Here is a 16,173-nt window from a genome sequence, read left to right on the forward strand (position 1 = left end):
CTACACATGTGTTTTATGTTTGTGAACCGGGGAGGAAGGTTCAGTATTAGTTTTCCTGTCTTGAAGTTGTTTAATTTTTCTCAAGGTTTGCAGTTCTGAATTACCACTTCTAAGATACACATCCCTCTGTAGACTGGAAATTCTGCATTCCATTTATTGGCAGGGTTTCCTTGGGAAATGTGAAATTCCTCGTAGGAGCAGGTTGCTTGAGTCAAACACTATCTGTTCTTTCAGGCAATTAGACTGGCCAGGGGCCCAAGGTGAGTGAGCTGGCTTTGTAGAGTGCATCATGGCTCCACCTAGCTCAAGTCCTGGCAGCCTCCTGAGAGAGTTTTTAGATTGTCCTGGGAAGTGAGTCTCTCTCTGCCTTAGCTTGAGGCTAGCACAGCAACTCGACCTTTCACCTACTTAAAGAAAAGTTCACAGACCAACTAAATACTAGGTTGGGTTAAGAAAAAAACGACTCTGCTACGAACAGTCTCTTTTTAATATTACACTGCAGTGGCTGATTTAGTCATTTGTGTTTTCCTGGGTGAATGTTTTGTTTGAATGGGGGAGGTGGTTGTAAAATAAATGCCTATATCATGATGTAGTGTCCAAGAGGATCTATACAATGGCAAACTAAACACACTCATTTCTCGTTCATATAGATTATTTTCGAGTAAAGTTTCATCCTTTGGAAACACGAAACGTGGCTATGCGAAGATTTACGAGTAGACGGATACACGCTGCATTAAATAAAGCCCATGCAAGAGAAATAATACAGGGCTTGCTTTGAGCTTTCCCCTCCACAAGTCATTTTTTTCTCCTTGCAAGATTTGCTAGAAATCCGTGTTCAAACTAGGATAACGAATCCAGTCCAGAGAAGAATTGGGGGGGGGGGGAAACCAAGCAGGTTATTTCTTCGTTTATATTGAGATTTATGCATCGCAGCAGTGAAGGCGGGTTTTGCAGTTCTCAGCGGGGGCACCCTGGACGCCTTTAGTCCTCCCGCGCGACTCCCCCAGCCCGGCTTCCCTCTGCAGCTGCCGTAGCTGCCGGTCCGTCCCGCCGCTCCCCTCCCCAAGGGCTCCATCCCCGTCCTGCGAGGGCCCCAGCCCGGTCCAGCCGCCAGCGGCTCCGCAGAATGACCCATAGTAACCTCGCCCCGCCCCTGCCGCCAGCGCCGCGCTCCCCAGGTCGGCATTTGATAGGCCGAGGCCCGCACGCGCCACCGCCCGCGGGCCAATGGGCGGCGGTCTCTTTGCATATGCAACGAGCGCCAGCCCCGGGTGCGAGTCCAGGACTGCGGCTCAACAGACGCTGCTCAGCCGGCGCCGGGAGACGTCGCTGTGGTTGTGGCCGCGGTCGCGGGCTCGGACGAGGAGGCGGCGGCAGAGAGGGAGGCTGAGCCGGCGGCAGGCGGTCGTCCGCGTCTCGCAGGGCGGCCCCAGCAGCTGCGTCAGGGTCCTGAGGAGGTGGCGCTGGGCAGGAGCCGCTCCCAGGAGCAGCCAGGCCTGCGTGGGTCCGAGCCCACGGTGAGTGAGCGCAGCGCCCGTTGTGAGGCGATGAGGGTCGCGGGATGGCGGCCAGGCCATCCCCCTCCCACTCGGCGTGCACGGCTCGCCGGTGCCCGAGGGGACTCCTGGGCCGCGGGTTGCTGGGCCGTGGCGGGGGTCGGGGAAGCGGGGGTTGGTGGAGGTTGAGTGGCGAGTAGGGCGTCCGCGCGGATTCGGGGAAACCGCCGGCGTGGAGCTGCGGGCGCGGGAGAAAGGATGCACCGCGGCCTCCTCCTCGGGCGCGGGCACGTGGGTGGGGTCGTCCCGCTCCACGCGATCGCGCGGCGTCCGTGGGAGGAACCAGCGCCCAGCGGGTCCCTGAAAACTGCGGGCGTGGGGCAGAAACTGCGGGTGCGGGGCGGTGGGACTGGCGTGGGGAACCTCTGGTGTCCCCTCCTTAGTGCGTTTTAGTCTCGCACGAGTCAGTCATGAGATGCATACATAGGCAGCCCCGGGGGTCACTTGTGATCCCGTGATGGGATTTCACAGATGAAGATCCAACTGTATGGTCCGTTCTGGTTCTAGAACAGGTATTCCGATCACTTGTTTATAAAGCCCCCAAATTAGAAAGGGCAGGACAGTTGTTGGGAATCCAGTGGAAACTAGAGAGGGGGCTTGATGATAACTGCCTAGAATGACAGAGCTGACATTTATTGAGCTTTTATTAAAGGCCACACACCAAGAACTTTGTGCATGGCTATGTTTACATTGTTAGTCCACCGGGACGGGCGCACATTCTCAGTTTTACAGTGAGAGAGCCTACACTGTGAACACATTAACTTAGCCCAGATCTGAGCTAGTAGGAGAAGCTTGAGCCCCAGGAGAGCCTGTCTGAATCTAGAACATTTACATCTCATGGCTTTAGTAGCACACAGCCCTCTGTTTGGTGTTCGAATGGTTTCCCCCGTGGCTTTGGGTTTCAGGTTCTTTTGGGCCTTAGGGGTTCTGCAGAGCTGTAGTTTGGTGTTTTTTTTTTCTGTTTGTTTGTTTTTTTTCTGTTTGTTTTAGGCTGTTTTGTATGCCCACGTTGGCTCTGAGTGTTGTTGAAGGGTGCTGCTGAGTTGTCCCTAGAAGTGCACGAAAAGCTTATTACAGAGAGGGAAGTGTTGGGACTTGAGAATGCGTTTTCTAGTGTCTCCCTGAGCACCCCTCACATGTAGAGTTGAAGGCTGATTGTATTTTCCTAACTTAGGCTCTGATTCTTCTGTCATAAAGTGTCTTGACTCCAGTGTGGCCACAGGAGAGGGTCACCTGGTGTCTTTGGAGTCCAGTTACTGGATTTGTAGGACATTTGGGCTGAGTGACTGGTACCCTGTGAGTCCCAAGATGTCCTCCTTGAAGAAAGCAAAGAAGGAAGGACACACTGAAGGACATTGTCTGGGGGACTAACACTAGAGCCTTCTTGATTCAGTTAATTGTTCACCGAGATCCTTCACATTGAGTCATGTCAGGCATCCTGGCAGGTGCTGGGAAACATAACAGGGACATGTGATGTGTTCCTGTGCCCTCAGGCTGGGATTAGACTACATGCCAATGATTTTGTAGATAAATGGGTGGTTGCAAGCTACATTACATGCAATAAAGGTGAGGTATTGGATGATTGAAGATTATAACAAGCATTATGATTTACATGGAAATCCAGGGAGCTGCTTTTTAAAAACTGATTATGTGAGATTTTTCCTAGATTTCCAATTTGTGCTCTGAGGCTGTAATTAAATGTACGTAGGAGAAGAGCTTCAGAACTTTTTGAGCAACTATTTTTTTTTTTTTTTTTTATTGCCATCTCAGCTCAAATTGCAAAGTACCTGAATGAGATAGGGAGTATTCCCAGGCATGTATGCCTGCCTTTAGAGTGCTTAAAGCTCAGAAGCAGGAATCTTTTATATGGTCTGTGGATTTGAAGGTGTGATTTAGACATCCCCACCTCACAACACCCACCCCACCCCACTCAGCCCTCAGTGATAGGCTTTTCTGGTTTTCAGTGGGCATCATAATTTTCTAAAGTATTTATTGTAGCTTATATTTTACTCAGTAACTTAACATAAAAATTTCAGCTCTAAGCTGGGTTTGGTGGCTCACCTTTTATCCCAGCACTTAGGAGGCAGAGGCAGATAGGTCTTTGAGTTCGAGGCCAGCCTGGTTTATGTAATTCCAGGACATAATGAGACCCTGTCTCAAAAAAAAAAAAAAAAAAAAAAAAAAAAAAAAAAAAACAAGTAAACAACTTTCAGTTCTTAGGAAGCAAGAAAACCATGTATGAATTGGGAGACTGTTAACTATATAGATAGCTATTCAAACACTTATGAAANAGGCCAGCCTGGTTTATGTAATTCCAGGACATAAAGAGAAACCCTGTCAAAAAAAAAAAAAAAAAAAAAAAAAAAAAACAAAAACCAAGTAAACAACTTTCAGTTCTTAGGAAGCAAGAAAACCATGTATGAATTGGGAGACTGTTAACTATATAGATAGCTATTCAAACACTTATGAAAGCAATATAACTAATTGTAATACTTTCATTGGATACCGGCTGTATGTAAGTATTGTCCTTTTGTGCATACTGTATAGAATAAGTGCAAAGATGTGCTTAAGAAAGTCCCCACTTCGAAAATTTCATATTAATACTGTTTTTTTTTTTCATAGCACTGTCAATATGTTAGACTAGCTGAGCCTTTGAAGAGGTTAATACGATGAGTAGAAATTCAAGAAAGTGGAGATGTTAGGCGGAAAGCTGTCATGGCATGGTGATAGGTAGTATGAGCTGAGAGAAGGTACTGTTTCAGACACAGGCAACTGGAGGGCTTGCATGCACTATTATTCTCCCAGCTGAGGCTCATTGTGAAAGAAGTAGGTATTGGATGTGGGAGAACATGTTTCTAGGTTTAGAAGTGATCCATGGCTGTGGGCTTCTCTTTAGGGTACTGGTTTAGTGTTCAGAAGTAGAGAATGCCATTTTGGGGTCTTCTCTTGTACTGCTGACAGTATCTAAAACCATGTGTATATCAGGCTGCCTGTGGAGGAATAAGAGCAGAAAGAGGCCCCTGTTAATACTGAGTAGAAGAGGCAGAGTTTGGAAAGGAGATAGGAAGAGTGACATATTAGTTACCTCAGTGTTATTGTGACAAATACCTGATCAAAGAAGGCAGGGAAAGATTTTTGGCTCATAGTTTCCAAGACGTCATTCGGTTTTAGTGGGGAAGGGCTTGCTGAAAGAACATTTCATATCAAGGTGGCCAGGGAGTACAGAAAGGGGAATATAGGCAGGTTCTGGGGCAAGATAAAACCCTAAGAATATCCCACTGGTAGTTGACTTCCTCCAAAGACTCCACGTCCCAGTAATGCTGTGCTTGTGTATCTCTCAGGGGTTAGTTAGTGCATGGATTTAGGCCAGCTCTCTGCTTTGTCTCTGGAAATGCCTTTACAGACCCTCTCCCCTAACCAGAGGTATGCTTTACTACTCTGCTAGGCATTTATTAATCCAGGCAAGTTGACAGTCAAGACTAACCGTCAAAGGACACTGTAGAGATAGAAGTAGTCACTGTAGGGAAGGCAGTCAGTACCTTGGAGTGAGTGACCCTGTGACAATTCTTTGACCTTGCTGCTATGGTAGGATGGGTCAAGCCAGAGGTTTTTTAATTGTAGTTTTGAGGCAGAATCTATGTAGTTGTGGCTGTTCTCCAGACCGGTCTTGCTCCCTCTCAGAGATCCTCCTGCCTCTGCCCAAGGATGCACCACCATGTCCACTGTTGACAAGGTTTTTGTTTTTCAAGGCAGGGCTTCTCTCTGTAGCCCTGGTAGTCCTGTAGCTTACTATATAGACCATTCTGGCCTTGAACTTGGAGATCCACCTGCATCAGCCTCCCAAGTGCTGTGGGATTAAATATAGGCTTGTACCCACCCCATTGCCTAGCTTCCCCATCTCCCAACAGAGGTTTTGAGCTTATGTTTTTAATGTTGAGAGGGTATTGGAATAGGAATGAGTTACCTCATGAAGTTGCTGAGTATGGAAAGGCTTGGTGCTTTGGCCTTTATAATCAGTACAGATTCTGGTAGTACAGATTCTGCTCTTTTTTAGCAATCTTTATTTTAATTAACATAGCTTTATTTTCTTTGTTTCTAGTTTTCAAATTCTTTAGTATTTTACATTNGTGTATATCTTAATTATTTCACAAAAGGCTGTAGGGAAATTCACAAACACTCTTTGCCTTGAGTGGTTTCTTTGTAAGTACTAGTCGTCATTTTGCCAATTCTGTGCATTAGTGCTCGCTTCCTGTAAGAACCCCCCTGTAAAGTGTAGCACCCTATCCTGCCTACTGTGGTTTGATGGACAGAAACATGAGTCTGGAACTTGGGGTGTCTGGGTTGGAATCCTCTTACTGTTCTTTGGAAGCTTTTAACTTTTCTGGGCCTCGGTTTCTACTGAATGGTGGTGACAACAGATCCTATTGTTTACTGTTGTGAGATTTTTAAATAAGTGTCTGCAGTATTGTCAATAAACATGAACCAAGAACCACTTTGTTTTTAGAGAATGTAGACAGTTTTTCATATTTTACTGACTCCCCCCACCCCCTTTGACAGAGAGACCCTGTCTTGAAAAATCAAAGGGGGTGGGGGGAGACAGTAAAATATGAAGTCTCTCTGTATAACCCTGAATGTTCTAGAACGTGCTTTGTGGACCATGCTGGACTCACACGCAACAGAGATCTATCTGCCTGTCTCTGCCTTCCTAGTGCTGGGGCTAAAGGTGTACATCACCATTGCCTGGCTTTGCCTTCTTTCATGAAGTAGTATCACTAAGCTTCTATATATAGTCCCACCTTAAGGAAGTATCTTATGTATTAGGAGTCTTTTTAGTAGAGTTTGAGATGTCGTATGTAAATAGAAAACTGTAAGTTGGGAACATTAACTGGATTTTGTTCTATTATTTAAAAAATTATAAGTGCATGTATATGTGTCTGCATGTGTGTATGTATGTGTGTCTGAGTGTCTGTGTGTGTGCACATTCATTGGATCCCTTGAGAGTCCATCTGAGTGCATGCCACAATACACAGGTGAAAGTCAGAGGACAGCATTGGAGTTGATTCTTTCTCTCCTTTATGTGGGTTCTGGGTACTGAACTCAGTTCACTAGGCTTTAGTGGCAAACCTTTACTTGCTGAGCCATCTTACTGACCACATCCTTTAGTTTTGTTCTGTTTTAGTTAGTATTAGTTAACTGGAAGTTGGGCTTTAGATTTCCTGGGAAAATGAATTTCTGCATGTTAGCACATTGTGAACAGGTTGACACTGGTGTTCTCACACTTTCTTATTCAGAGAACGAGCTTCTACTTTTATTACTTACAAGGCTTATGTCATATGACACAAAATCAGGTGGCATTTCTTTTGTTTTTTTTTTTGGAACAGGGTCTTACTGTTTACTCCAAGCTGGTCTTGAACTTGCTGTGAGGCTCAGGTTGGCCTTGAACTTGAGATCCATCTGCCTTAGCCTCCTGAGTGGCATATCACCAACTTTGGGTTGCTGAGTGGATTGCCATCCGTGTATATAACACTTGGTATGTAAATTGGAGTCAGTCACTTATTTCTCAGACTTCGTTTTCTTTCTAAATTTTTTCTTATAGTGGGGTGGGGCAGGCTTTTTATTATATTTTTCCTTTTTAATGTAACCTCATGCTTTTTGTTGTTGTTGTGTTGTATTGTTTTATTTTGTTTTTTGTTTTTTAATGTAACCCCATGCTGGCTTTGATTTTAAAATCCCCCTAGTCTCCCAGGTGCTGGGATTATAGGCATGTAACACTGAGCCTGACTCTGAGCTTTTCCTTTCAGTTGTTGTAACAGGACAATTTAAATTCTTGGAAACAAACAGGTAGGTAGTTTAGGATTCGGTAGTGTGCTTCTTTCCTTGCCTCTCTGCCTTTCTCCTCTGTTTTAATTTGCTTTTCCTATTTCCTCTCTTTTCTTATTTTTCTATCTCTGTTTTTGTATTAAATAGGAACAAGCATTCTGGGTTTGCTAGGTTAACAAATTTACATTAAGGTTCAGCTATTGAGGACTAAGGGGATTAGAACGTATCCTTTGGGGAAGTATATAGAGCAGAAGCTTGCAGCAGATCCAGTCCAGAACCTGCATGATTTCTTTCAGTGACTCATAGCAACTCAGAAAGCAATTGTTAGATGAATTAAAGTTTCCTGGGGCATGGCCAGTGGAGAAGATGAGGGTCTTTCACTTGTTACACACAGGAAGTGTACTGAGAAGCGTGCCTTGAGTTGCTTGCCTGATGCTTCTAGGAATTGTGATATGTTATTGTCCACAAACATTTGGGCTTCCTGTTGCACTTAATTTCCTGTCCGATCTCTTGTATCTTTATCATGAGTCATTCTTTTTACTTCCCTTTTCTTTGCTTTGGCTTGAAGTTTTTGTTACCTGTGTTATAATTTTCAGGTAACAGACAGATAGACAGACACAGAGACGGAGCTTCTGTAGCCTAGGCTGGCCTTGTATAACACCATCCTGGCTGGCTTGTACATTTTATGTGTTGACTACATGGAAATTACTGGGGTATTTATCTGGGTCTTTTCTTCTTTAGACATCTCAAATAAGATTCTCAGAAAACATCTATGTCAGAGACAGTTGGCAGTAAATAGATGAAGCTAAAGATGAGTGAGACCAGACGCTTCTTCAAGAGCTAACAGGCCCTGTGAGAGGAAGCAGGCCGTACCATGAACATGGCCAGGAATGTGGCAGACCTTCTGGTTTTGAGCCAGCAGGAAGAACTAGTGGATTTGCCAGACAACTATCCACTGAGTACGAGTGAAGATGAGGGGGACAGTGATGGAGAACGAAAACGTCAAAAACTCCTGGAAGCAGTCAGTTCCCTTGGTAGAAAGAATAAATGGAAGTTGGCAGAGAGATCTGAGGCTAGTCGGATGGTGTCAGAGTTCAGTGTCACTTCTGAAGGATCAGGTGAAAAGCTGGTCCTGTCCGATTTGCTTGGGCCTGCTAGAGCATTATCTGCCTTGGTTGCTGTGAAAAAACAGCTGCATAGAGTCAAGTCAAAGACGCTGACCACACCCCTTAACAAAGAAGAGGCTGACCAGGCCCTCAGGGAAGCAGCATTCAGCAAAACCTCACAAATGCTCTCCAAGTGGGATCCTGTTGTTCTGAAGAACCGGCAAGCAGAGCAGTTGATTTTTCCCATGGAGAAGGAGCCACCAGCTGTCGCTCCCATTGAACATGTTTTTACTGACTGGAAAGCAAGAACCCCCCTGGAACAAGAAGTTTTTAACCTTCTTCATAAGAACAAGCAGCCAGTAACAGACCCTTTATTGACTTCTGTGGAAACAGCCTCCATCAGAGCTATGAGCCGGGAAGAAGCCAAGATACGCCGAGCAGAGCTTCAGAGGACGCGAGCTCTGCAGTCCTATTATGAGGCTAGAGCTCGAAGAGAGAAGAGAATCAAGAGTAAGAAGTATCACAGAGATCTAAAGAAAGGAAAGGCCAAGAAAGCCTTAAAGGAGTTTGAGGAGCTGTGGAAAGACTGCCCAAATGCTGCATTGCAAGAACTGGAGAAAATGGAAAAGGCCAGAATGACAGAACGGATGAGCCTTAAGCACCAGGGCAGTGGGAAATGGGCAAAGTCAAAGGCAATTATGGCTAAATATGACCTGGAGGCTCGAAAAGCTATGCAAGAACAATTGGCTAGGAACAGAGAACTGACACAGAAACTCCAGGTAGTTTCAGAGAGTGAGGAAGAAGTCGGATGCACAGAAGAGGGAATAGTCTCTGTCTCACATGGACTGGATGACCTACAGATGGATGCAGATGGTGTAAATCCCTGGATGCTTAGCAGCTGCAGCAGCAGTGCAAAAAGGGGTGAGATTAAGACAGACCCTGAACAGATGCCTGAATTTGTGGCCCATGTGTCTTCTGAGAATGAGGGAGATGAAAGACCAGTGGTAGAAGAACTTGTGTTAAAAGAAAGATCCTTTCAAGAAAGAGTTGATCCCAACAATGCTAAGTTAATGGGTGGCCAAGAAACAGAAGATTCTAAAAGCCAGGAGGTATTATCTGAGTCGAGAATACAGAAACTCAACAAGGAAAGTCATCAATCTGAGAATCAAAAAGTGAGTTCAGAGGAAAATGTTCTCCATATCCAGAGAGAGGACCTTACCTCAGAGAAGTTGTTGGTGCTTCAAAGGCTAGAGAGAGCACATGTTCTGGAACAAGGAGAGTTGAGCAAAGAGGGACATTATCCAAAAAAAGGGCTTTCCAGACCTTTGTTGAAAGGGGAGTGGAAGGAGATGAAGCCACCCACCAACCCTGATGCCTCTGGAGGGAAGAAAAAGAAGGAACAAATGATTGATCTACAGAACCTCCTAACTGCTAACTCATCTCCTTCTGTGAAGTCTTTGGCAGTGCCCACAATACAGCAGTTAGAAGATGAAGTGGAGACCGATCACAAGCAGCTAATAAAGGAAGCTTTTGCTGGAGATGACGTCATAAGAGAGTTCTTAAAAGAGAAAAGGGAAGCTATAGAGGCAAATAAACCAAAGGACTTGGACCTATCATTGCCTGGATGGGGTGAGTGGGTTGGTACCGGCCTGAAGCCCAGTGCCAAGAAAAGACGCCGTTTTCTTATTAAAGCTCCTGAGAATTCTCCAAGAAAAGACAAGAATTTGCCGAATGTGATTATCAGTGAGAAGCGCAACATCCATGCAGCTGCTCATCAGGTGCGGGCGGTTCCACACCCGTTCACCCACCACCAGCAGTTTGAAAGGACTATCCAAAACCCTATTGGGTACATGTGGAACACCCAGAGGACCTTCCAAAAGCTGACAGTTCCCAAGGTTGGCACCAAACTAGGCCATATCATTAAGCCCATAAAAGCAGAAAATGTAGGGTACTGCTCTTCCACAAGGACTGACCTCTCTATCCTACAAAGCCTCTCCAGAAAAGAGCAAAAACAACAGAAGAAAAGCTCTGCAGATTGAGCTTCCAGCAGAGTAGCATCTTTGTTCCTGGGGCTAAGAACCTCTAGTGTTTCTCTTGGTTGCATCATTGTGCTTCAGGGTCATTTCCTAAATTGACAAACACTTAAGCCACATTGTAGAAATAAGGCATTTTTAGCTAGTAAAGAGCTTACATTCCATTTTGAGGTACATGATAAATTTAGAAAATTTATGATTCATTCATGGCAAAAATGCAGAGTACCTATCCTAGGCTTAGAGACGGATGTGTGGACAGAAAAGTTCAGACTGGGACCGGGCAGAGGAAGCATGGGCTGCAGAAAATGCTTAGTTTAGATATTAAGTTAATAGATCCTGATCTAGTGGCTAATATATGTAATCAGCGTTCTTCAAGGTTGAGGATCATTTAGTTGAGGCCACAGAATGAGAACTTGGCTCAAAAAAAGAAATGAAAAGAAAACAGAAAACAAAACAAAAACAAGCCCAAAAAGATTCTACGAAGGGTTTATAGGCAGAATGAACAAATTTAGACTTGAGGAAGACAGACAAGGAAGATAGAGACGAATAAAATTTAAGAATAAAATGTTATAGTTTGCCAAGCCCGGATAGTTTTCCTGAGCTTTCCTGGTGCAAAATGGAGGACTTCCTTTCCTTAGTGGGTTTCCTCTTCACCTGATGGGGAGCCTAACCCCAGTCTACCTAAGGAATGTCATGTAATTATAAGTTCAATTTTCTGGAATGTCTTACCATGCAAATGAGGTATCCCCTGAACCTTAAACCTCAGCCAGTGAAACTTCACCTTAAGAAGAACCCCTTCTCACTTTCCAGGATCAATATATATAGCCCTTGATCCACCCTGAATAAAGTATATGCGCACAAGCTGTTTCATTGACTACTGTCTTAAGAGCTGTTTTCTAAAAGTTCTAACACTGAAATCTTCAGAGACTCCCTTCCCTCAGCATTCACTGCCAGACCTGGATCCTGCTGACCCACCAGTTCTGAACTTCATTTCATCCATTCCTGCCTGGTGTGTAAAAGAACGGGACCGCAGACCTCGCTTCAGCCCATCCTTCCCTGCCTGGCATACTGTGGATTTCGGGTCTGCTCCATCCTTCCTTTCCTTTGGTGTCCAGCAGTCCTGGACATCCCTAAGGGAAGATGCAGAATAACAGAAGCATAAAGTGACAGAATTTGGGCTACTGAAAAATCAGTTTCGGAGGGCCTTAAGTGTTTTGCAGAGTAATTTAAACTATACTTTTCATCTCTTAGGCAAAGTAGAGGAATTTAAGACTTGGATAGGGGATCGTTGTGACATTTGTGTTAAAGGAGTGAATGCGAAGCTGGCAGCGTGCATGCAGGATGTATTGTATTAATGGGGTAAGAGTTGAAAATGTCAGCTGTAGAAGTTAGGGTGAGCATGGCAGGAGAGTTGTATGACAGGAAGTAATCACCTGGCAAGACCTCTGAGGAGAATAAGGGACGAAAGGGATTTTATTGGATACCTTGAAGTTTGAGCAGGGTTTTGGACCTGGGAGGATTTAGCTTTCCATTTTTACGTATTCTTGGAAAGATGGAAGGATATATTGAAGTGGGATGGAGAATTGAGGTTTTAGAAAATTCTTGTATATTTTTAAAATGTAAAGCTATGAATGGCAAGGCCTCCCTGCAGTCCCAGCACTTGGGAGCAGGCAGAGGCACAAGGATAGCTGAAAGTTAAAGGCCAGGAAGGGTCTACTACATAATTCCAGTTCTAAGAGGAGGAGGGCTGAGGTAGGTGATAGCTGGATGGTGGATCAAGGGAGTGGTAAACTTGACTCCTTGAATATGGGATTAGACGCTTATGTTTTATAGTAATTGGTGCTCAAGATTTTTATCAAGAATGTGGCTGCCAGAGAATCTATCTGTGCGTCTTTAGGACCAGATCACCCATGGGGTGAGGGGTCATGTCCAGAGTATAGGTCAGAGAGAGCAGATGAATAGATGAGGGACTTTGAGGTGCTCAGAGGCCATTATAACTGTTCATTTTTAAAAGGTTGAGTTTTCTATCGATAGGAATCTTGTTCTCGGGATCCACACACCAAACTTTTTTGTATTTCTGTCTTTACTTGTTTAGTTTGGGGTCATTTCAGTGAGGTACTTTTGGTGAACATAGTGTTTACCATAAAGGAATTCATTCTGTGGCAAAAATTAAGTAGGGCAAATCTGTCAAAAGAGGCTTTTAGTATCACAGGAGTTCCTAAGCTTATAAAATAGATGCCAAGAAAGTGTGTGTGTGTGTGTGTGTGTGTGTGTGTGTGTGTGTGTATTAAGTTGGCCTCAGGAAATCTAGGCAAGTGCTCTGCTACTGAGCTACATCCTCAGTTTGTTTCTGTTTTTTAAGACAGGGTCTTGTTGGTGCATCTTAGACTAGCCTTGACCTCGATAGGCCAGGGTGGCAGGCTGGATTGACTTTGAACTCTCTATTCTGCCTCCCTGTGATAATTTTTTCATTGGCATTGGGATTGAACTCACAGACCTTATGTATGCTGTTCATGAGCTCTGTCAACAGGCTATATCTGCAGCCGCCTCCCCACACTTAGAACTGTGCCCCTACCAAGGGATTTTTTTTTTTTTTTTTTAAAGACGATGTCTTTTTAAGTTGCCTAGGCCAGGCTAGAAATCACCATTTATTCAGGTAGTCCTTGAACTTATAATCTTAAAGCCTAAGCTTCCCGAGTAGCCAGGTTTGTAGGCATGCGTCACTGCTCAGCAACTCATTATATAACATTTATAATTCACCTGTGTGTGTGTGTGTGTGTTCTTCAGTGCCTGCCTGCCGGCACATGTCCACCCACCCACCCACCCACCTACCTAATGTATGTTTGACCAGGTTCTGTGATGATGGTCACTAGGGATTGAGCAATGAGTAGAAGACACTTCTTCATTCATAGAGAGGATGGGCAGGAAACAGTTTTATAAGCAGTTACTTAATTACAGGCACAATAGTTAAGGCTAAGGCAAAACACAGACTGTGGTAAGAGTGGAAAACTTTAAGTGGTGTTGGGCAAATCCAGGAGGAGAGGGATAGTAGCAGGGAGGTAACATGGATGGAGCATGCTAGGCCAGAGTGGCTGGGATGGGGTGGGGGCCTGACATTGGGGACAGCACACAAGGCCCAGAAGGTGAGTACTCTGTGGAGACTCTTAGATAAAACTGGACCTAAAGTATAAGACACCAGATCAGAGAAAGGTAAAAGGTAAAAATCCTCTCAAAAAGGCTATGAACTGGGGTGGGAAAACTAGGGAACTTGCAGATTGTGCTGCATCTCAGGTCAGTTTGTTTTGGTCTCAATCACTACAAAAAGATTAGTTTTATTACTATAAGACATGAAAAGAGTTTTATTTATCTTGTGGCTTGCATTATATGATTAGGAATGTCAGAATTTACCAAAGTTACTTTTGGTAAAAACTATTTTGTCCAATTATAATTTATTTTAATATATTAAATTTAGTAATCGTTTTAGTCAAATTACATAAAATTTATAATTCTGTAGAGTTTTTTTTTTTTTTTTTTTTTTTTTTGTCATGAAGTTCTCCAGGCTGTCTTCAAATTCACAATCTCAAAGTCTTCCTACCTGTGCCACCATGCCTGGTTTAAGTTGTATGTTTATTGTTTTAAGCAAGGTCCCACAGTGTAGCCCTGGCTTGTCTAAACTTGCTATGTATACTAAACTGTATTTGAACTGGTAGCTATTCTTCTGCTTTACCCACTCCCAGAACCCCTGGCTCCCTCGCTCGCTCTCTCCCTCCCTCCTCCTTCCCTCCTCCTTCCCTCCCCCTTCCCCTCCCTCTCTCCCTTCCTCTTTCCCTTCCTTTTTTCCTTATGACGTGGTCTCTCTGTGGAAACCTGGGTGTCCTGGAACTTGTTGTATAGACAGGCTGGCCTGGAGCTCACAGATTGACTTGCCTCTCTACCTCTTAAATGCTGGGATCATCATGAGCCGTGTTTCAGGTTGTAAGTTTAGAATAGGCATATTTCAATGGTGTTTAGAGTCTCCAGGTTCTGTTTAGTTTGTTTTTAAAAAGTTATATACTGGCTCAATGGTTTGTGATTTTTTTTTTTTTTAAAGTATATAAAATTGGTTCCTGTCTGAATGTGTGGAAATAATTTGTTCTCATTTCCTTAAGAGTTTGTTTGATTATAACAGTATATGTTTTGTATGAAAAGTAGAAAATATGTAAGAACATAAAATTGACTATTTCGAAATCAGTACTAATTTCGCATCCAAAATATGGCCACTGCTGATATTTTTTTGTTTGCTAACAAGTGAAACTGTATTGTGTATATTCAGTATTCAGCCTATTTTCCTTGTTAGAATGTCACAAGCAATTACAGTGTTAACAGATGTTTGAAATATTTGTAGTGGCTATATAATGAATGTACGTGTCACAGTGTGTTTGATAGTCCCAGTTACTGTGTATTTGCCTATTTCCTTTTGATTGCTTGTTGCAGATGACTTACTAAAGATTCCTAGAAGTGAAGAATTGGATAAAGGCTATGAAAAAGAAGTTGAGTGCTCTTAATAAAAATTGTAAACTTGCTTTCTAAGTGGTGCTTCATTCTTGTGCCCTCATCACGAGGGCAGCATGTTTTACTAGTGCTTGCGCTATGGACTCAGAGCTAGAAGACACTTTCATTTTAGTGGTTTTTTAAATTGAGACAGTGTCTCTATTGTATAACACTGGTTGCCCTGAAACTTGTTATGTAGACCAGACTAGCCTTGAACTCATAGAGCTCCATCTGTTATCTTTAATGTTTTGTGTATATAAAAAACCAGAATGACTCTTCAAAGAACTTACCCTCTTGAATATTTTGGTTAAACCATACTCTGAAGTTCTGATTTAAACAATCACCATACTTATCCATTACCTATATTCTACTGAAAGATGTGAACAGGGCTAGTTAGATGACAGTATAATCCCTCAATGATTTACTGTGTGTTGAGTAAGTTGATAGAAAATCCAGCTAACCAGATTTTATATTATATCTCTTTTTTTTTGTTTTTGTTTTTGTTTTTTTTTGGATTTCCAGCCTATTTTTCAGAAGCAAAGGCATAAAATTCCTTATATTTTCTGTGATGTTTCTTGTTTTACTCTTTTGGAAATAAGTTCATAAAGCAACAAAAAACAAAGAAAAACCACAGTTATTGATATGTAGTGTTGTTTTCTGTGTTGCTTGGGCTAAGTATTTTAGAGATGAGTCATTAATGTGCCCACTTCTTTGAAGTGTAGCTGGAGACCAGCAAAACCCATAGAGGTTTATTTAAAGCATTGGGTTCTTAGAGAAAAGACCCCAAGCACGTGCTAGAAGGTTTCATAAAGAGGTGACATCAGGGTTGGAGTTTGGAGAGTTGGAGCTGTGTAAAAGCACTGGGATTAATGGGGAGAGGGTGGAGAAAAGTAGTGGAATTTGTAAATCCTCAAGAGTAACCATGACTGTTAAATTGACCATTGTGTGGGATATCTGTCAGCAGCCCCTCCCTGAGTACTGGACCCCACAAGGACTGGGGTGTGCAGCATGCCCAGTCTTCAACGGATACTTGACCATTAGCTAATGATTACCTCATGGATTTAAAATACTTTTTCAGCCTAATGGTATGAGTGTATACACACACACACACACACACACACACACACA

General features: G+C 43.5%; 2 protein-coding genes across 4 annotated transcripts in view; both read left to right on the forward strand.

Annotated features, from left to right (window-relative positions):
* Positions 1–1,299: 1,299 nt before the first annotated feature.
* The window catches only part of Acsl3 (acyl-CoA synthetase long chain family member 3), a 52,608-nt gene continuing 37,734 nt past the window's right edge, over positions 1,300–16,173 (forward strand). The window contains exon 1 of one of the 2 annotated variants that reach the window (XM_029538503.1): positions 1,300–1,517. The gene's annotated coding sequence lies outside the window, so the exon portion shown is untranslated. Of the gene's footprint in view, positions 1,518–7,003; positions 7,087–16,173 lie in introns of those variants that run through there. The other variant, XM_021197464.2, reaches the window with a different exon arrangement.
* LOC110321272 (U3 small nucleolar RNA-associated protein 14 homolog B) lies at positions 6,938–11,389 on the forward strand. 2 transcript variants are annotated; one of them, XM_029538501.1, is made up of 3 exons: positions 7,016–7,086; positions 7,358–7,397; positions 8,118–11,389. In XM_029538501.1, exon 3 carries the CDS (start codon positions 8,251–8,253, stop codon positions 10,519–10,521), a length of 2,271 nt encoding a protein of 756 aa, XP_029394361.1. In that variant the 5' UTR covers positions 7,016–7,086; positions 7,358–7,397; positions 8,118–8,250; the 3' UTR covers positions 10,522–11,389. The 2 variants fall into 2 exon arrangements, with proteins under 2 accessions (XP_029394360.1, XP_029394361.1); XM_029538500.1 differs by lacking the exon at positions 7,358–7,397 and having other exon boundaries at positions 6,938–7,086.

This window comes from Mus pahari, chromosome 5 (genome assembly GCF_900095145.1).
Source record: "Mus pahari chromosome 5, PAHARI_EIJ_v1.1, whole genome shotgun sequence".
NCBI lineage: Eukaryota > Metazoa > Chordata > Mammalia > Rodentia > Muridae > Mus > Mus pahari.